We start from the raw sequence: 21,717 nt of genomic DNA, 5'->3' as shown, positions 1-21,717 counted from the left end.
ATAGTAGCCCTCGCTGTTAGGTGACTTCCCACTGATAGGAAAGGTGGGGTTAAAGTTGTATGGGTCTGCAGCAGAGGCCGCCTCCTGGGAAGGAGTAGATAGGCTCTCACCCAAAGGAAGGGGAAGAGTAGGATCCACGTTTTCTGAAAAATGCACTTCAAGGACTCAGATTCAGGAAAGTTATGGAGGTGACAGAAGGCCTGGAGCTCGGGGCTAGAAGCTGAGAAGAATCCTAAACTAAACCAAACTCCAGATCGCTTCCCTCTGAGAACACAAAATGCCACCCCTCTGCCTGCCTTCAGCAAAAATCTGCACTGTCCCCCCATATAGAGGTGCCCAAATGTGTTTAGATTTTGCTTGTAGACTTTTGGAGGTCTTTTTACTATGGTTTTATTTTCCACTCCTGTGATAGTAGCCCCAGCTGTTACGTTCATTCCCACTGATAGGAAAGGTGGGGTTAAAGTTTTACAGGTCAGCAGAGGCCACCTCCTGGGAAGGAGTAGATAGGATCTCACCCAAAGGAAGGGGGAGGCTAGGATCCCACGAAGGGGGTGGGGCACCGCTCTAGTCCTGACAATTAGCTCCGGGAGACCAGTCAAGAAGCTCAATTGTGATCGGATCACAAGGTCAGGAGATCGAGACCACAGTGAAACCCCGTCTCTACTAAAAATACAAAAAATTAGCCGGGCGCGGTGGCGGGCGCCTGTAGTCCCAGCTATTCGGGAGGCTGAGGCAGGAGAATGGCGTAAACCCGGGAGGCGGAGCTTGCAGTGAGCTGAGATCCGGCCACTGCACTCCAGCCCGGGCGACAGAGCGAGACTCCGTCTCAAAAAAAAAAAAAAAAAAAAAATCCTGACAGAAGAGCCAGGTGTGGTGGCTCATGCCTGTAATCCCAACACTTTGGGAGGCCGAGGTGGGCAGATCACCTGAGGTCAGGAGTTCAAGACCAACATGGTGAAACCCCGTCTCTACTAAAAATACAAAATTAGTCCAGCATATGGTGTGCACCTGTAATCCCAGCTACTCAGGAGGCTGAGGCAGGAGAATGGCGGGAACCCGGGAGGCGGAGCTTGCAGTGAGCCGAGATCGCGCCACTGCACAACAGCGTGAGACTCCGTCAAAAAAAAAAAAAAAAAAAAAAAAAAAGCTCAATTGACTACAGAAGGAGCAGGATTGAAATAAAAGATAAAAAATAAAAAGAAGCAGCTCAATTGAACACGAGAGTTGTGGAAGGTGAAAATGGTAGTTTATTTTTTCACTTGACAGAAGAAGGAACACAAGAACTAAGATGGTGCCTGCCACTGTGTTTCAAGATTGACCACTTTTATGCTGCTGGGTCTTTATAATTGTTTTGTTCTTCATTTATATTAATTGGCCTTTTAAAAATTTCAAGTGTTTCATTCAAATGTGAAAATCATCAGAGCTACTATGGGGGATGGTGATGTCTGGAGTCCCTAGACTCTCAAGTAGAAGAGAGATTTGAATTTTCCTTTCACAAGAAAACCCGTTCCCTCATACCTCTCTGCAGAGCTGTCCAGGAGGTAATAGGTAAAGGTCAAGCCCCTTGTGAGAGAGCCCTGAGTACAGCCCAGTTCCCATCTCCCTCCCTTCAGTCTCCACCTGCCACTCAGGCAGTGTTCCTGCCCTGCCCCATGTCCTCAAACAGTTAAGGAAGAGAAGATGTCACATTAGACCAGCCAGGAACCCACTGGCCCGATCCACATGAGTTCCGGGTCTCCAGATACAAATCAGCATCCTGCAGCGCAGCCACTGATGTCTTACACACTTGAATCAAACACCTGAAAATTTTAAAAGGCAAACTAGTGGGCCGGGTGCAGTAGCTCATGCCTGCAATCCCAGCACTTTGGGAGGCCGAGGCAGGTGGATCACAAGGTCAGGAGATCAAGACCATCCTGGCTAACACAGTGAAACCCCACCTCTACTAAAAATATTTAAAAAATTAGCCAGGCGTGGTGGCAGGTGCCTGTAGTCCCAGCTACTCAGGAGGCTGAGGCAGGAGAACGGCATGAACCCGGGAGAGGGAGGTTACAGTGAGCCGAGATCGTGCCACTGCACTCCAACCTGGGCAACAGAGCAAGACTCCATCTAGGAAAAAAAAAAAAAAAAAAAGGCAGGCCGGGCGCGGTGGCTCAAGCCTGTAATCCCAGCACTTTGGGAGGCCGAGGCGGGCGGATCACAAGGTCAGGAGATCGAGACCACAGTGAAACCCCGTCTCTACTAAAAATACAAAAAATTAGCCGGGCGCGGTGGTGGGCGCCTGTAGTCCCAGCTACTCAGGAGGCTGAGGCAGGAGAATGGCGGGAACCCGGGAGGCGGAGCTTGCAGTGAGCCGAGATCGCGCCACTGCACTCCAGCCTGGGCAACAGCATGAGACTCCGTCTCAAAAAAAAAAAAAAAAAAAGGCAAACTAGCTTAAATAAAGAACAAAATATCTATAAGACCCAGAAGCATAAAAGATGTCAAACATGAGACAAAGAAGTTTCTAAGGCGATAAATACATACTCTAGTCTCTATAGGACTAGCCAAACTTCTCAAGTACCTGTGAACTCTGTCCCTATCCAGCTTGGGACTAATGAGTTTTCCTGGATTGGTTCTCATGATAGCCTGGTAGTTATGCCCAATTTTACCTTCTGTTGAGAACAAAGTGAGTTAATAGAATGAGCTGTCCCCTATACAACAAGTTAATGGACACTTTTGAGCCATTAAGGGCAGGTCCCTAGTCATGCTTCTTTCCATTCACTCATCCATCGCCCAACGCTACAAAATTTCCCAAGGAAAAATTCCCAGCTAGAAGCCAAGACTGTCTGTGACTTGATGAACAGAGGGGTAAGCTTACTGTGATAAAATCTAAGACCTCAGGCTTCCACAGCCACATATAATAAAAATAATTCCCCAAACATACAGCCTAGTTAGTGTCTGAATTGTTTCAAATGTTTGTTCACTGGTTGCCATTTCTCAGACCCACTCATGAAATGCCAGATCTGCAGGAGAGCCAGCCCAGTGTACCTAGAAGCCCAGAGTTTGAGTTACTTTGATGTCAAGACAGCAATAGATGCAGAGAAAAGGAGAGAAGACAGAAAAGTCCATGTTCAGAGATCTACCTGCTGAACCAACCTGAAATTGAACTTCACAGAATCCAGTCTTTAAGTCCAAATTAAGGGACATGATGATGTCTAAATAAAACCCCAAATCCTAACTAAGCACACAATTCACACCTCTTCTGCTGTGGAAAAGAGCTCCCTTTCTAGAGGAAACTGTATGGGGTCCTTAAATCCCAAAGTGGCAGCCTTTTCCTCCTGCGTAGCAAAAGAAGCATTCTGAGAAATGATTGTGCCATCCAAACCTTGGACAGCAGATGGGAAAGGGAAAAAGAAAACTAGATTTTCCCACCAGAGCAAAGCTCACAGCAGAGCACATTCCTCACACTTTTCCTTTCAACTGGACAAAACCAGCTTGCTCCTGTGCACAAGCCTAATTCCTGAACATGAACTAAAACGAAACTAACCAGCAGGGAAAGAGACCAAATGAGAAAGGGGGGCGTCCATTAAGAAATGATTGAAGGCCGGGGACAGTGGCTCACGCCTGTAATCCCAGCACTTTGGGAGGCTGAGGCAGAAGGATTGTTTGAGCCCAGGAGTGTAAGCCTGACCAACATAGTGAGACCTTATCTCTACCAAAAAAAATCAAAGAATGAGGCAGGGGGATTGGTTGAGCCCAGGAGGTCAAGGCTGCAGTGAGCTGTGATTGCGCCAATGCACTCCCACCTGGGTGACAGAGTGAGACCCTGCCTAAAGAAAAAGAAACACTTGGAGACAAGACGTCATCTTCCAGATGCTTGCCTACAGCTATGCAGGGCAGCCAGCAACTGTGCATTATTTTGCGCTCTCGGCCATGAAGGAATTCAGGCAATCCTTCAGGAACCTACACAGTAAGTTCTTTTCTTGCAGAATAAATGCCTGCTTCTGACCTTGTTTATTCTTCTGCCTCAGAGCATTGCATAATCTCCTGGTCCTAATGTACCAAGAACAGAGTTCAGTGGCCTCTAGGTATCACTTCCTAAGAACTGCAGGTAAGAACTTGCACTGCTGCTGCTTCTCAGAATTTCGTCTTTACATCATTCCACATAAGAGCCTTGCTATAGCAACTCCCTTGCCATTGCGCCTAAAATAGCAACATTTTTGCACTAATCAATGCACCAAATAAATGCTTTCCAATAGCAATAAGATGATTTTGCTGTTAAATTTTCTTTTTTCGAGATGAAGTCTTACTCTGTCGCCCAGGCTGGAATGCAATGGCACGATCTCGGCTCACTGCAACCTCCGCCTCCTGGGTTCAAGCGATTCTCCTGCCTCAGCCTCCTGAGTAGCTGGGATTAGAGGCGCCCGCCATCACGCCCAGCTAATTTTTGTATTTTTAGTGGACATGGGGTTTCAGCATATTGGACAGGCTGGTCTTGAACTCCTGACCTCAGGTGATCTGCCCGCCTCAGCCCCCAATAGCTGTTAAATTTTCAATACATTACTAGGACTAGGTTTTAATATCCTATTTATGTAAATTTCCACAAGAACTGGAAAAGTGTCATTAACATGGACAGTCAATCTGTATGAGTCAAGATACCTGCTACAACTAAACACACACACACATACACACATTGTTTCCCATCCTTAACCCATTACCCCAAACACAACCCTACAATTTCTTTTGGCCTCAATTATAAGGGAAAATGTATTCAGGTTTTGGTTTTTGCTTCTTTGACAATCTAAAATTGCTATACCTAAAGTTTTACACTATATATATACATATACACATACAATATTATGTTATCATTTATATTTTTAAAATAATTATATATGCATATGTTTATATATTAGCAGAACATCTTTGTGATGATTTACAAGAAATTGAGAATAAATAGAAGATAATAGATGTGGGAGGGAGGCTTGCTTTTCACTGTATATCTTTTTTTTTTCTTTTTTTTAAGAGAGACAAGGTCCCGTGATGTTTCCCAGGCTGGTTTCAAATCCTGGCCTCAAGCAATCTTCCAGTCTCAGCCTCCCAAAGTGCTGGGATTACAGGCATGAGCCATGCCGCCTGGTCTCCCTGTAGATATTTTTGTGCTTTTGAGTTTTGAACAATGTGTCTATATTGTTTATTTGAAATTAACATTAAAATGTTGCATGTAGAATGAAATCCTCCTTGTAAAATACATGGGTATGTGGGTGTATACGCCATCAGTCCTGGGCTTCGGCAGGCCATCCACAAAGCATGGTTCTGGGGGGCCCAGCCAGCAGCACCTCACACACAGCAGCCACTAACTGCGTGAGAGCCTCCCTCACTCTTCGCCCTCCATGTGCTTGGCAAGACACTAGGAAAAGGTCTCCAAGGAAGTCATCAGGACTGAAAACCAACACACTCATATTTGAATTTGCCCAATGTCACCAATTTGAGAAAGGCCTTTCTCTGCTAGAGGGTAAGGGGAAAGCTGGGGCCGGAATGTGAGGACAGAGACTGCCTGGGCAGATTGTTCTTGCCAACATCTTAATCCTTGGCTGTAAATCTGCGCAGGAACCATGGCATGGGGCTAGGTGTCAATCAAGATAAACAAACCATGAATGACAGCACAGCAGGACTTTCTCTTCTTTCTGAAGGGAATTCAGAATTTGGATGCAAATTCCATCTGCATGCTGAGCCTTTCCCCAACGTCATCCAGTCATTTATAGCACTCCTTTCTCTCCCCTATAGCCACCTGGATCAAGCCCACTTACCCAGTCCATAGACCCAACTCCCTATTACTTGTCAAGTTTCCTCCCTGGGCAGAGGAGGGTTTCACTACCTAAGTCAGCTGAATCACAGAATGTGTTGAATCATTCCAGGAAGCCAAGCCAATCCATACACTCTGCACAGTGTACAGAGGAAAATGAACCTAAACTCCTTGCAGACCGGCAGAGCTGTGCCATGTGTGAGGATGTGGTCAGGGCAGCAGCACGCCGGCCCAACCTGGGGCTCTGAGTCTCCTTGCTCTAATCCTGCCAGGCTCTTCCCTGTCTTCTTGCTCAGCCAATTAATACCACACCTCCTTCAGTCCTTCATGACCCTCAGGGGTTACCGCCCTCCTCAGGACATCTCCACTCAAAAGGAGCTGAGGCGTGTCCCATCTGTGTTTCTGATGACTCCATGGTTCCTTGTCTCTGTAGGAGTGAGCAGTCTCTGCAGCTATTCCTGATCACCCGAGAGATGCACAACTTCAGACCCTACTAGCTGTAGCAAAACCAAAACAACATTCACAGTGGGGAGTGGGACAAGTGATGCTATGTCTGTTATTTTACTCCTTGAACTTGGATCATACTCCTTCCTGTGGGAGGCCCCTTTTCATTTAATCTACAAATGTTTTTTAAAGAAATATACAGAGAAACATTGCAATTCATAGAATTTATCTGGAATACCAACTGACCTATGTAATGAGGCCAAATGCTGAGTTTGAAATGAGAATCAGTGGAAGTCCCAGAGGATTTGTTTTCTCTCTTTGCTGCCCCAAAGGTACATTGTCATGGCCTGCAGAGCAAGAACAAGAAGGGAAGGCTATGTCCTAAGAATCCAACTCAAACAATGTATCATGCTTGAGAAAAAGATAATTTTTTTATAGATCAAAGGCATATGGGCCAGGCATGGTGGCTCATGCCTGTAATCCCAGCACTTTGGGAGGCTAAGCGGGGAGGATGGTTTGAACCCAGGAGTTTGAGACCAGTCTAGGCAACACAGCAAGACCCCCATCTCTACAAAATAAAATAAATTAGTCCATGTGGTGGCACATGCCTGTAGTCCAGTTACTTGGGAGGCTGAAGTGGGAGGATCTCTTGGGCCCAGGAGGTTGAGGCTGCAGTGAGCCATGATCATGCCACTGCACTCCAACCTGAGTGACAAAGTGAGACCCTGCCTCAAAAAAAAAAAAAAAAAAGGCATATGGGGCTGGGCGCAGTGGCTCATGCCTGTAATCCCAGCACTTTGGGAGGCCGAGGCGGGTGGATCACAAGGTCAGGAGATCAAGACCATCCTGGCCAATATGGTGAAACCCCATGTCTGCTAAAAATACAAAAATTAGCTGGGCGCAGTGGCGCGTGCCTGTAATCCCAGCTACTCAGGAGGCTGAGGCAGGAGAATAGCTTGAACCAGGGAGTTGGAGGCTGCAGTGAGCCAAGATTGTGCCACTGCACTCCAGCCTGGTGACAGAGCGAGACTCCGTCTCAAAAAAAAGGCATATGGAGAAATTTGTGGTCCAACCCAGAATCACACCAAGTGAATTGTAATCTTTTATAGTAAATGCTCAGAAAAGACAGGTGAATCAACATGTTGCAATGAAAATTCACCTAAACTTCCACATACAGCTAGCTCAATATTCCCAGGAACTCACCCGTTACAGAATCATGATGATAAATAATGCACAAATTGTTCCCACATTTGGTTCAACTACATCTCAAAGTGCATGAGCCTCAGAGAAACATTTATCAGTGGAAACCTGCAGCTATTAAGAAAGTTGTATAAAATAATGCAGTGTCTACAATAATTTCAGATTTTCCAAAATTTTATTTCTTCCTTGTTCAGTCAGTTAGCATGTTGATGATACAGGCATTGAGAATTCTTACTAAAATTCTCAGTTTGCATTTTTGTATAAATACTCTGGACTTACAAAAAGTAAAGCAAATTTGAGTCAAAATGAGATCAAAGTTATTCGTACATCATATAACTGACACTTGTTAAAACAAGGCACAGTGCTATTTAGTGGGGTGGGAAGAGGGCATAAAGAATGGAAGTCACAACACAGATTCACCCACAGCAGCTCACGTCCCTGTTCTCTAGCACCCGCCCTCGTGCAGCCTGGGCCCTCACTCCCAGCCTCCTGAGGCTGGGTCACTGAGCTTCCAGGCAGAATGTGGGTGGGACTGCCCCACCTCTCTCTCAACCTCACTGAGCTGACTAACGGACCTTGAAGTCCTCCCCTTGGCTGAACTCAGTCACCACATTTCTCTGTTCCTACTTCCAGATCACTGACCGATGGTGGGGTGGAGGACACTCAAACAGGCCTTACAAATTCCCACCATTTAATCTCAGCAGACCCTGTCTGCTGGGCGATCGAGGGTCCTCACCACCCAGATGCTCTCAGCAGACCCTGCCTGCAGGCCGATCGAGGGTCCTCGCCACCCAGATGCACACAATAGCTCTTCTGAAATTCACTTTTCCCTAGTGCTCAATCTCAGCTTCCTGTCTCTCATGCAGAGAGATCGTCAGACCCTCAGACCCGTAGCCCCTCAACTCCTCCCACCTCGGAGGATCCTTATGTCTTTATGCAGACTTTCTTCCCTCTTCTGCCTAAGAAAGGTCCAGAATATGACACAGGGGTCCACAACTCACTGCCTGAAAATATATCCTCCTGCCTCTGATGACTTCATCTCAGACTGCCCTGCCTCTCTTCTTCTGCATGTTTTATTTCCCTATATCCTGGTTTCTGCTTTCTTCCCCACACTGCATCCCTGGGAAATTTCACTAATTCTCACGAATTTATTCAGAAAACTCACTAAATCTGCAACTCCATCTCTTCTCTTTCTGGATCTCTAGACTCTACTTTCCAACTCTTGCTTCAATTTTTCCAAATGCATATTCCACGAATATCTCAAACCCAATTCTGCTCAAGACCCAATCTCTCCTTCCTCTTCTCCCTGTTACCCCTCTGTTAATGAATGACATCGACATCACTACCCCATCTAGAAACTGACTGACACCTCACCTCCTGCCTCTCTGGATCAACCACCATGTCTATACAAAAACCATGCTCCTGGCCAGGCATGGTGGCTCACACCTATAATCCCAGCACTTGGGAGGCTGAGGAGGGTGGATCACCTGAGGTCAGGAGTTGGAGACCAGCCTGGCCAACACAGCAAAATTCCATCTCTACTGAAAATACAAAAATGAGCTAGGTGTGTAATCCTAGCTACTTGGGAGGCTGAGGCGGGAGAATCGCTTGAACCTGGGAGGTGGAGGCTGCAGTGAGCTGGGATCATGCCACTGTACTCCAGCCTGGGCAACAGAGTAAGACTCTGTCTCAAAAAGAAAAAAACAAACAAACCCAAAACCATGCTCCTTACGCCTCTAATTCCAGCACTTTGAGAGGCCGAGGCAGGCAGGTTGCTTGAGCTCAGAAGTTCAAGACCAGCCTGGGAAACATGGTGAAACTCTGTCTCTACAAAAAAATACAAAATTTAGCCGGGCATGGTGGCTCACACCAACAGTCCCAGCTACTAGGGAGGCTGAGGAGGGAGGATCGCTTGAGCCTGGGAGGCAGAGGTTGCAGTGAACCAAGATCATACCACTGCACTTGAGCCTAGGTGACATGGCCAGACCCTGTCTCAAAAAAACAAAAACGAAAAAACCGCCATGCTTCTCCTGGGCTGCCCCAAGCCAGTGACTAAGCTCTGCAGGAAAACTAATGCAGACTCATTCATTCTCTAGAGATATGAGACTCCTCCCACGGGCAGCTGTAGCTCCAGGACTCCATGTGGGCCTGATGGAAACTCTCTTAGATCTGTTCTGTACTGTAAGACTCTTTCTACCCGGTCTTCATTCTACTTCTCTCCCTTTCCACCAAAGTTAGACCTGCATTAGTTTGGAGGCTCCCCTGCCCTCTCCTGCTTCTACCCCCAATGAAAATGTCTTGTGTATCTAACATCATTTTGGTGTCTGCTACCTGGTGGACCTGAACTAATGCACATTGACATCTCACATGTAAAGTCTCCAATAGTCTCCCAGTTGGTTTCACTGCCTCTGATCTCAGAGGCACTCTGCAAAACACAGGATCAATCCTTCCACTTCTCCCTATAGTAACTTTTCCTGTCTACCCATTACTTAGAGGGGGAAAAATAAATCCCTTTTGGCTCTGAGCCCTCCATATTGTGGCCCCACACCTTGTTTTCCATGTGCCTCTGCAATCTAACATTCTAACCACATGGTCTATTCACCATCCCTCAAACAACCATGTATTTCCACACTTTCATGCCTCTGCTCGTGCCATAACTTCAGACTAAGTCTCCATCCTATTCACAGACCCATCAAATTATTCAATATCTATTTCCTTATAAGTTATAACCTATAGCTGGGGATATCTTTATCGTCTTTTACCTCCTGACTTTTGTACACCAAGTGCCTAAAGCAGTATCTTATCTTCTACAACTGACTCTCAATAAGTGCAGAATGGAAGCAGATGGAGGAAGCTGTAGAAGGAGATTTGGCAATAGCAGCTTAATAACCCACTGATAACAAAGGTGATAGCAAACACCAATCCAAAAACCAAAAGCTGAGTAGTCTAGGGCACTTTATATATGGGCAAATGGTCCTATATACCATAAGAGTCCTCAAGAATAGCACTATATTTATAATACAGTATAAATGATTTCAGTTTGATAGCACTGAATACGTTTTGAGGTTAGAGTGAGTTATAGTCACACCACAGCACTCTAGTCTGGGTAACAGTGCAAGACTCTGTCTCTAAATAATAATAATAATAATAATAATAATATAATAATAATAATAATAGGATCTGGGCATGGTGGCTCACACTTATAATCCCAGCATGTTGGGAGACCAAAATGAGAGAATCGGCCGGGCGCGGTGGCTCAAGCCTGTAATCCCAGCACTTTGGGAGGCTGAGATGGGCGGATCACGAGGTCAGGAGATCGAGACCATCCTGGCTAACACGGTGAAACCCCGTCTCTACTAAGAAATACAAAAAATAGCCGGGCGAGGTGGCAGCGCCTGTAGTCCCAGCTACTTGGGAGGCTGAGGCCAGAGAATGGCGTGAACCCGGGAGGCGGAGCTTGCAGTGAGCTGAGATCTGGCCACTGCACTCCAGCCTGGGCTACAGAGCGAGACTCCCGTCTCAAAAAAAACAAAAAACAAACAAAATGAGAGAATCACTTAAGCCCAGGAGCTTGAGACCAGCCTGGGCTTGAGACCCCCATCTTTACAAAAAATTTAAAAAATTAGCTGGGTGTGGTGGTCCTCCTTGTGGTCTAAGCTACTTGGAAGGCTGAGGTAAGAGGATTGCCTGAGCCAGGGAGGTCGAGGTTGCACAGAGCTGTGATCATGCCACTGTAGTCAAGCCTGGGTGACATAGTAAGATACTGTCTCAAATAAAATAAATAAAATTAAATAAAAATAAAATATTTTAAAATAAAAAAGATAATAATGAATAGATGTTACACTACAGTTGTCTAAACCCCTAGAATGTACAACACCAAGACTGAATCCTAACATAAACAATCTTCACTTTGGGTGAGGCCGGGCGCAGTGGCTCACCTGTAATCCCAGCACTTTGGGAGGCCAAGGTGGGTGGATCACCTGAGGTCAGGAGTTCAAGACCAGCCTGGCCAACATGGTGAAACTCCCATCTCTACTAAAAATACAAAAATTAGCGAGGCCTGGTGGTTCATGCCTGTAGTCTCTGCTACTCGGGAGGCTGAGGCAGAAGAATTGCATGAACCCAGGAGGTGGAGGTTGCAGTGATCCAAGATCGTGCCTGCACCACTGCACTCCAGCCTGGGTGACAGAGTGAGACTCCATCTCAAAAAATAAATAAATAAATAAATAAAAACTTTGGGTGATAATGGTGCATTAACATAGGTTCAATTGTAGCAAATGCTCTGGTAGGCAATGCTGATAATGGGAGACTCCACGCTTGTGTGGGGGCAGTGGGTTTAATGGGAAATCTTTGTACGTTCACTCAGTTTTGCTATGAACCTAAAACTGCTCTAAAAAATAAAGTTGGTTGGGCAAGGTGGCTCACGCCTATGATCCTAGTATTTTGGGAGGTAGAATCGAAAGCATTTCTTGAGCCTGGGAGTTTGAGACCAGCATGGACAATACAGTAAGGCTGTCTCTAGAAAAAATACAAAAATTAGCTGGGCATGGTGGCATGCGCCTGTAGTCCCAGCTGCTTGGGAGGCTGAGGTGTGAGATCACTTGAACCCAGGAGGTTGAGGCTGCAGTGAGCTATGATAGCACCACTGCACTCCAGCCTGGGCAACAGAGTGAGACACCGTCTCAAAAATAAAATTAAAAAACCCAAAATTGGCCAGGCACAGTGGCTCATGATTGTAATCCTAGCACTTTTAGGCTGAGGTGGACAGATCACTTGAGATCAGGAGTTCAAGGCCAGCCTGACCAACATGTTGAAACCCCATCTCAACTAAAAATACAAAAATTAGTTAGGCGTGGTGGTGGGTGCCTGTAAACCCAACTACTTGGGAGGCTAAGGCAGGAGAATTACTTGAATCCAGGAGGTGGAGGTTGCAGTGAGCCGAGATGGAGCCATTGCACTTAAACCTGGGGGATAAGAGCGAGACTTCTCTCAAACAAACAAACAAACAAAAAAGATGCTTTATTACTTTATCAAGATTGAGGGTTTAATTTTGTTTTGTTTTTTGTTTTTTGAGATGAAGCCTTATTCTGTCGCCCAGGCTGGAGTGCAGGGGCGCAATCATCGCTCACTGCAACCTTCTCTTCCCTGCAATCTCCACCTCCCAGGTTCAAGCGATTCTCCTGCCTCAGCCTCCTGAGCAGCTGGGACAACAGGCATGCACCAACACAGCCAGTTAATTTTTGTATTTTTAGTAGAGACAGGGTTTTGCCATGTTGCCCAGGCTGATGTTGAACTCCTGGCCTCAAGTGATCCACCCGCCTCAGCCTCCCAAAGTGCTAAGATTACAGGCATGAGCCACTGCTCCCAGCCAAGACTGAGATTTCTAGTTTGGGATTCTAGTTTTAATAAGAAAGGAAAAACTGATCATAATTTATTTTAGGACTCAACACATTAAAAAAATTTTTTTTGTTACTTTTTTTTTTAAAAGAGACAGGATGTTGCCCAGGCTGGTTTTGAACTACTCGGCTCAAGCAATGCACCCACCTTAGCCTCCCAAAGTGCTGAGATTACAGGTGTGAACCACCACACCTAGCCTCATCACTTTTAAAACAAATATTTTCACCCCTCCACTTTACCATGATATACTTCAACATTTATCTGAATATCCCCCAAATAATTGATAGCATAATTATTTAAGATTCCATCAAGGACGATCCTGCAACAATACTCAAGTGCTTGCCGAATTATGTCTTGCACATTCCATTTTTCCACTTCCTTTTTCTCAGTGAAGGTACTGCCTTTCCTTGAGGTTTTTTTTTTTTTTTTTTTTTTTTTGAGACAAGTTCATTATTGTTTATTCTAAGTAAGTAGGTTAGTTTCCTGGACAGGTGTGGGTGAAAGTTCTATTTTTAAATATGGTCTGGTAATTGCCCATTTGTATATGTAGTCCCTCACAGCAGAATCTGTTTTGTCTCTGTCCTAACATAAACAATCTGTCTACGTAATCCCAGGTTGCCATCCCTCAAATAACCATGTGTCGCCCAGGTTGGAGTGCAATGGCGCGACTTAGCTCACTGCAATCTCCACCTCCTGGTTTCAAGCGATTCTTCTGCCTTGGCCTCAGCGTTCCAAGTAGCTGGGATTACAGGCATGCGCCACTACGCCCAGCTAATTTTTGTATTTTTAGTAGAGACAGGGCTTCACCATGTTGGTCAGGCTGGTTTTGAACTCCTGACCTCAGGTGATCCACCTGCCTCACCCTCCCAAAGTGCTGGGATTTACAGGTGTGAGCCACTGGGCCCAGCTTCATCTTTGCTTCTTTACATTGAGAAGATACATTCCAACTCCTAACTCTGTCTTTCCGTCCCATTTCACATCATTTCTGAACACTCATGACATTTTACCCACAGCTCTCATGGCACCTGGAACTTTTTAACTGTCTGACCTATTTATATTAAGAAGGTGAGATGTAAGCTCCTTGGAGACAGTGACTATGTTTATTCAAATGTATATCCTTACTGGGCGCGGTGGCTCATGCCTATAATCCTAGCACTTTGGGAGGCTGAGGCAGGCAGATCACGAAGTCAGGAGTTTTAGACCAGTCTGACCAACATAGTGAAACCCTGTCTCTACTAAAAATATAAAAATTAGCTGAGCATGGTGGTGCGCACCTGTAGTCTCAGCTACTCGGGAGGCTGAGGCAGGAGAATCGCTTGAACCCAGGAGACAGAGGTTGTGGTGAGCCAAGACTGTGCCACTGCACTCCAGACTGGGCAACAGAGCGAGACTCTGTCTCAAAAAAAAAAAAAAAAGTATATCCTCAGAGTGTCTTCCAATAGTAATCGGTAAACGTTTAACAATTTAGGCAACAGGGTGACTGTCCAAGGTTATCAGTCAAGTATCTGCCTATTGAAAATTAATGACAAAAATATAAGGGCAAAGCAGATTCTGCTGTGAGGGACTACATATACCAGACCACATTTAAAAATAGAACTTTCACCCACACCTGTTCAGGAAACTAACCCACTTACTTAGAATAAACAATCCAGGAAGCCAGCCTGCTACAAATTAGACTTACAGAGAAAGCCAGATTGCTATCTCTAGTGACAATCCAGGAAACCAAACAATAACTTCCATCACAATTGGCCCCAAATGGCCAGAACTTGATTAATAACTGATAGCTTCCCTAATTTTTGTCCCACTTCCAACATAGGACCAACCAGGCGAAGCCAAATATGTACCCATAACCAATCATATCAGATGCCCGACTTCTAGTTAACCCTCAGACAGCTTCCCTTGTAAACAACCTCCAATCAGAACATACCTAAAGCCTTTCCTTTTTTCCACAATAAAGCTTTCCTCTCCTCTGTCAAAATGGAAGTCTGACTCCCTTGCTACAGCAAGTTCATTATAGCCTTTGTTTCTCTCATTTAGCTAGTCTTTACTGCCACAGTCGTTTAATGGAAATTTATTGGAATCATCCTAAAAAAGAAATCATAATTCCTATAAGTTGGGAACTGATGAGCCAGGAATGGCCAAAGGAAAGCCTAGTCACAGACTGCGGGCAGGAGTCTGTGCAATGGGCATGGACCTGGCAATGGGCATCATCTGGCTAAAGACAAGTCGTGGCCTCGGACTGGGGAACAGCTGCCCCGGCCTAGTTGCCCCTGGGGTCAGCTCAGGAGAGTGCACAACCCAATGAGGGTGACAAAGCCAACACCTGCAGCTGCATTACACAATGCTCCCTCCCTCCGCTCACTGCCCTCCATTAACCATTTAGTAGAAATCACTCTGGAACATTCAGCTGGCACAAGTCCACCATTCTGACAACTCATCTCCTCAGCTCTAGTTGAATAATGTGAACATTGGAGGGTTTAGTTTCTCCTCTCTCTTCCACAAGCAATGTGCAATTTTGTGTAAACTTTAATCCCTGCAGTTTATCTAAGATTAGTTCAGTCTAGTTCAGTCTAGTTACCTTGAGATGAATTCACTGAAAAGACTACACAGCCAGGCATACCACAGCTAAAAGTAACTGGCTTTGGTCATAAAGTAATTTTTAACTTTGAATTAATTATAAAATGAATACCTACACTGCAGAAAATTCCAAAACTGCAAAGTAATTAAGGGAAAGCTAAAACCACTAATAAGGGCACCATTCAGAGAAACCAGTGTTCCCAGTGACACATATCCTTCTAGTCTTTTGTTGTTGTTGAGTGCGTGTGGTTGGGGAATGGGGGATTCACTTGAACAGGATAGGATTTTGAACTGAATAGCTTTGCTTGTTTCTCTGAATAATGACTTACTTACCAGCCAGTTCAAGATCAAAGTATTTTTTCAAGGCACTTCCTGAATTGTCCAAGAAGAGGGGGAGCATCCTTTATGACTGATGAATCACCCGTCCTTCCCTGGTTCTGTCCGGCCATTCTGTCCTATACATGTTAATCCCACTACCTCCAGCAGCCTCCCCCAGATTTATCTAGCAGAGCATCACTGCTCATTCTTCAGTATTGCACTTCCGTGACCCCTTCCCTCGCCCTGGCAGCAGGCCTGAGTGTTCCCACATCTGTGCTGCCAGGAAGCTGCTACAATTCTGCTGAGGCAGTTGGCATATGGCAGCATGCTTCTAGTGCAACTGGGTTTGTGCACATCTGTAAACTGGACATTCCAGGTGAGTCAGGACAGAAGTTTTCCACTTTGTACACCCACAACCTTACAAAGGACAAAATGAAGAGAGAGCAAAGTAGTGGATGGAGTGTGGACAGTGGAGCTGGGCTGCCTGGGTTTGAATTCGGCCTCCACCACTTACCAGTTATGACCTTGGGCAAGTCATGTATCATCTGAATGTGGTTTCTTCATTTTTAAAACAGAAGTATTAATGGTATTTTCCTCATAGGATTGTAATATACATTAATACACGAGAGCATGTTAAAGAGTGTCCAGTACATGGTAAGCATTACGTAAATGTCTGAGATTACTGAGTTATGTGTAATAAGTAACCCAAGTATTTCCTAACTGATTACAACCCTCACAATCTTTACTCTGCAATGAGGACATTTAACACTCCTATAACTAGCTCTCACTACAGCTTTCTCTGTACATGGCAAACAAATATTTAATCCAGAATTCCTCTGACTACACTAGAACACAGGCATTCACATGAAACCAAGTTTGAGTAATGGTGCTCCACTATTAAATGGAAATGCTACTACCAGAACTTACATGCACCGATTTGCTCTCCCTACCTGGAGAATATTCATTCACCGTGACACGCTCACACCTCAGAGTCAAAATTCCTCCTTTGCAGGTGCATCCTCCTCCATTCTCCCAACATCCCAGCTCACTATTCCAAGAAACAAGCTTTATTGGAGAACTGGTCCATTTCAGGGAATGGGGGGACTTCTGATTGTGCAATATTTTCTGGGTGAATCATCCCAAACGAGATGGAATGAGCCCAAAATGTCACAGAAGCTACTAGGTTTAAAGTTTATATGGCATGGGCGTGGTGGCTCACGCCTGTAATCCCAGCACTTTGGGAGGCCAAGGCGGGTGGATCACCTGAGGTCAGGAGTTGACCAGCCTGGTCAATATGGAGAAACCCCATCTCTACTAAAAATACAAAAAATTAGCCAGGAGTGGTGGTGTACGTCTGTAATCCCAGCTACTCAGGAGGCTGAGGTAGGAGAATAGCTTGAACCAGGGAGGCAGAGGTTGTAGTGAGTTGAGATCATGCCACTGCACTCCAGCCTGGGCAACAGAACAAGAATCCATTTCAAAAAATAAAAAATAAAAAAATAAAGTTTATACTCAAGTTGCAAATTACTTTTCAGGAGCCCGCTTCCACAGTGAAGAATCAGAATCCCTTGATGTTCAAATTATTCAGCTGGAACCAAGAACTAAACTAAAAAAGGACACACAACTTCGCCATGTTTCCCAGGCTCTAATGCTCTGAAAAGAACATTTTATTTTAGAGTATATATATTATAAAAATAGCTAACCTAAACGTTCCCTGACTTTGAAAATCTCAGGAAGCGATTCACTTGTTCAAATATTCACCTAAAATACCCTGCTTTAAAGATACACAACTTTTCACTCTTCACACATCAAATGAATTAGGATTCTGATTTTCTCTTCTTTTCTTTCTTTCTTTCTTTCTTTTTTTTTTTTTTTTTTTTTTTTTGAGACAGGGTCTCACTCTATTACTCAGGCTGAAGTGCAGTGAAGCCATTTTGGCTCACTGCAACCTCCACTGCCCGGCTCAAGTGTTCCTCCCACATTAGCCTCCACAGTAGCTGGGATGACAGGTGCACACCACCGCGCCTGGCTGATTTTTGTATTTTTTGTAGAGATGGGGTCTCCCCACGTTGCCCAAGCTGGTCTCAAACTGCTGGCCTCAAGCAATCCACCTGCCTAGACCTCCCAAAATGCTGAGATTATAGGCGTGAGCCACCATGCCCAGCCAGGATTCTGATTTTCTAAAATGGAAATAGATAAGGCTTCCTTCCAGCTATCCGTACATCCCAATTAGTTCAATGCAACAAAACATGCAGCTTTTCTTCAATGACCATCAGATTGGAAACCAACAAAGGCAGCAGCCCTCAGCATAGCCTGAGCAGCCAACCTGACGCAGATAGACTCCATACCTCAAATGTCCACCTTCACACAAAATAAAGCAAATAAAGCTTGCCATCTGCAGGCTATATCCTTTCTATCACAGCAACAAAATAAAACAGCTGCTGTCTCTTCATTTTACTCTAGAAGAAAAAGAGATAAATATCTCTATGATTGAAAGTGAGATAACCAGATGAGATTTTTTTTAAGAGCTCTGCCTGTGCCCTTGACTTATGGATTGTCTCCCCACCCCATGCAAGTCAAATACCCACATAAAAATACCTGTGAAAAGCAATCTTGGACCATTAAAAATATTTTAAACCTAAAATAAAATTCTAAGAAACTCTATGACTAAACTGACCTTTCTTAACCAAATGTAAATCTTACTTGTGTGTTTTTCTAGAAAAACCATTTGGGGTTGGGCACAGTGACTCGCGCCTGTAATCCTAGCACTTTGGGTGGCCGAGGCGGACGGATTTTCTGAGGTCAGGAGTTCGAGACCAGCCTGGCCAACATGAAGAAACCCTGTCTCTACTAAAAATGTAAAAATGAGCCTGGTGTGATGGTGCGCCCCGGTAATCCCAGCTAGTCAAGAGGCTGAGGCAGGAGAATTGTTTGAACCGGGGAGGCGGAGGTTACAGTGAGCCTAGATCAAGCCACAGCGCTCCAGCCTGGGCGACAGAGACTCTGCCTTAAAAAAAAGAGAGAGAGAGAAAAAGGAAAGAAAAGTAAAACCATTCGGACTCGGAAAGTACTGCTGACTTTCAGTTGGTAAATAATAAAATTTGGACGTGAGATAAGAAAACAACTGGAAACTACTGCGATCTAAAGAAGCGTGGGGGAGGGAGGCCAGATGTCTGGTCACTTCCCCAGTTGCACAACCTTAGGCAATTCCTAGATCCTTTGAGTCTATCCAGATCTGCGCAGGTGATGACACCTCTCAACCCAAAGTATGAGAGCACCCTGACCGGAGACAGGGTGCCTGGGAAGTGGGGAATCTGCTACAAAACGCAGGGGAACCTGCGGGGGCCCTAGGATAAAGATCAAGAACCGCACAACATCGACTCCCTCCTAACACAAAACTGTCTGCTCCAAGAACCAAATATCCCACCCTCTGACGGTTCCGGAGGTACCCGCCACTGTTTTATTTTCATCCATACATTCCCAGTCCTGAGCAATCCTAACCCCGGAGCTGGATCTTCAGGAAACCACAAAAGGCAAACAGGCCAGAATAAGCCGAGTCCAAGGGAGCCCTCCCCGCCACTTACAAACAGGGTCTTCCATTTTCAGGGGTCTTTTCAAACGGATGTTGGCAGGAACCGTCTTCTCGATCAATTCATCAATGCTCTAAAATTAAAACGCAAGGCAGAGGAAAGCGCCTCTGAGTTAAAAGAGTCACCTCTGTGTTTTGCAACTACAAAGGCTTGTGGGAACCTCATTTAAATCGCCTAATTAGGGTTCTTTTTAAAGAGAAAAGGAAAACTTTGAGCAAGCCAGAATGACTTGTAGGAAAGAAAATCATGAAGCGGGGTGGAGATTCCGCCACTGGGGGTTGGATTTCAGTTGCAACCGGAGCTAACCGGTAAGCCCACTCTTAACCAGGGGGTCTTCCTCCTCTTGCAAAGTTAAGGTTCATCCACAGGGCTACATGGCCTGGGGGTGGTTTAAAAAAGTACACTTTTGAGGCACGAAGACTGGGTGCAGGAGAAGGTAAGCAGTTAAGACGTGAGAAGGCACGAGGACCAAAGGCACGAATTCGCTTCCACGCCACGGCCCGGGACCCAGGGTGCGGGGACCACGCGGAGCGCAGCAGAGCTCAGGGCAGGAGCCGGGAGGCCGCGCAGGCAGAACCCGGGCAGGGCGGAGGGGAGGCCGCGGAGGGCCGGGTGGAGGTCCTTACCGCCAGCCCCAAGGTCTGCAGCATCTCCCTCTGGTCTTTGTCCCCAGGGCCGATGTGTCTCCGAGCGAAGTCGTCGTGTCTGGGCAGAAGGCGCTCCAGGAGGCGCGAGGCCCCAGCCGCGGCGCTGTCCCCGCCGCCACTGCTGCTGTCCCGGCCCCGCGGCGCCCAGCAGGGCCCCGATCCCCCAGCCAGGCGGCGGCCGCCCCCGACCCCGCGGCCCAGGCGCAGCCCCCACGCCCTGGCACAGGACTGCATGGCCGCGGCCACAGTCCCCTGCCCCGGCCCGAAAGGTTCAGCCGCGTTCTCGGCCCCTTTCCTGGCCTGGGTCCCCCGGTTGGCTGCTGCGTCCGGCCTGGAGCCCCTTTCGCTGGACCGCCGGCCGGACAGATGGATGGACGCTCGCGGGCAATGAATGGGCGCTGCGCTCAACCAAGACACTCGCGCAAAGTTGTGGCTCCACCCAAGGCACCTGCTCCGCACACTTTAAGCGGCGCCCTGGAGGCGGGAGGTGGGTTGGGGCCAGGAAGCCTTGGCCAATGAAAGTAGACAGAGGGGACGGGGCGGAACAGTTCCCGCCCCCGCCCCCTCTCCCTACCCTCTTCCCAGCCCTTCCGTAGAGTCCCGCTTTCCCTGGACCGGAGGCTGCCATCTCCAGTCCTGCCCACTCCAACGCTGGCTGGTGCCTGGGCCCGGGACGCTCCGTACGCCCCCTGCCAGGGTGTGGAGCCGCATTGGTGCAGGATCAGGTGGGACAGCCCAAAGACTCCAGGCCAAGTTCCTGGGGGACTCCGCGGAGATGGAAGACGATTCTCGAAACTCTCCATTTCCTTAATTTTGAGGTATCTTTCCCTGTCATGTTTCATCTCAGGGAAATTAATATGGGCAGATGGCGGTTCTTTTATCTTTGCGGGAGCGTGATCAAGTTACTCAACCTCTCAGAGCTTCAGTTTTCTCATCTCAACGGAGCTGGATGGGATTTTAAAAAGAGATTATATGTACACGGAAAGCACTTGAAAGTAGATTTGAACACCCTCTGTTTTCTCTTCTCTTCTCTTCTCTTCTCTTTTCTCTTCTTTTTCTTCTCTCTCTCTCTTCCCCCGCCCCCATATGTAACGCTATGGCTCACGCCTGTCATCGCGACAATTTCGGAAACCCACGCGGTAGGATAGCTTGAGCCCAGGAGTTCGAGATCAGCTTGGGCAACATTGTGAAACCATGTCTCTACAAAAAATACAAAAATTGGTCGGGCGTTGTTGCGTGCGCCTGAAGTCCCAGCTACTCTGGAGGCTTAGGTGGGAGGATTGCTTGAGTCCGGGAGTTTCAGGCTGCAGTGAGATCTGATCGCACCACTGCACTCCAGCCTGGGCCACAGAACTAGACTCAGGAAAAAAAAAAGAAGAGAGAGAGAGAGAGAGAGAGAGAGAGAGTGTGTGTGTGTGTGTGTGTGTGTGTGTGTGTGTATACACATATATATATACTGATATATACTGTATATACATATATGTGTGTGTGTAAAAGTACAAAGGATATTTTGTTGTTGTTGTTTTTGAGACGGAATCTCACTCTGTCGCCCAGGCTGGAGTGCAGTGGCGTGATCTTGGCTCACTGCAACCTCCACCTCCCGGGTTCAAGCGATCGTCCTGCCTCAGGCTCCTGAGCTCCTGAGTAGCTGGGACTACAGGCACGTGCCACCACGCCCGGCCAATTTTTTTTTTTTTTTTTTGTATTTTTAGTAGAGCCGGGATTTCACCGTGTTAGGCAGGATGGTCTCCATCTCCTGACT

At 46.5% G+C, this 21,717-nt stretch overlaps 1 protein-coding gene across 1 annotated transcript in view; it reads right to left on the bottom strand.

Annotated features, from left to right (window-relative positions):
• The window catches only part of GLDC (glycine decarboxylase), a 117,349-nt gene extending 96,883 nt beyond the window's left edge, over positions 1–20,466 (bottom strand). The window contains exons 1-2 of the mRNA XM_050761698.1: positions 19,935–20,466; positions 19,303–19,381 (exon numbers count right to left, since the gene is read on the bottom strand). Coding sequence (XP_050617655.1) covers positions 19,303–19,381; positions 19,935–20,189 — 334 coding nt within the window. The 5' untranslated portion in view covers positions 20,190–20,466. The remainder of the gene's footprint in view (positions 1–19,302; positions 19,382–19,934) is intronic.
• Positions 20,467–21,717: the final 1,251 nt, after the last annotated feature.

This window comes from Macaca thibetana, chromosome 15 (assembly GCF_024542745.1).
Source record: "Macaca thibetana thibetana isolate TM-01 chromosome 15, ASM2454274v1, whole genome shotgun sequence".
NCBI lineage: Eukaryota > Metazoa > Chordata > Mammalia > Primates > Cercopithecidae > Macaca > Macaca thibetana.
Note: the sequence above shows the minus strand (reverse complement) of the source record. Positions and strands in the feature narration are given on the sequence as shown.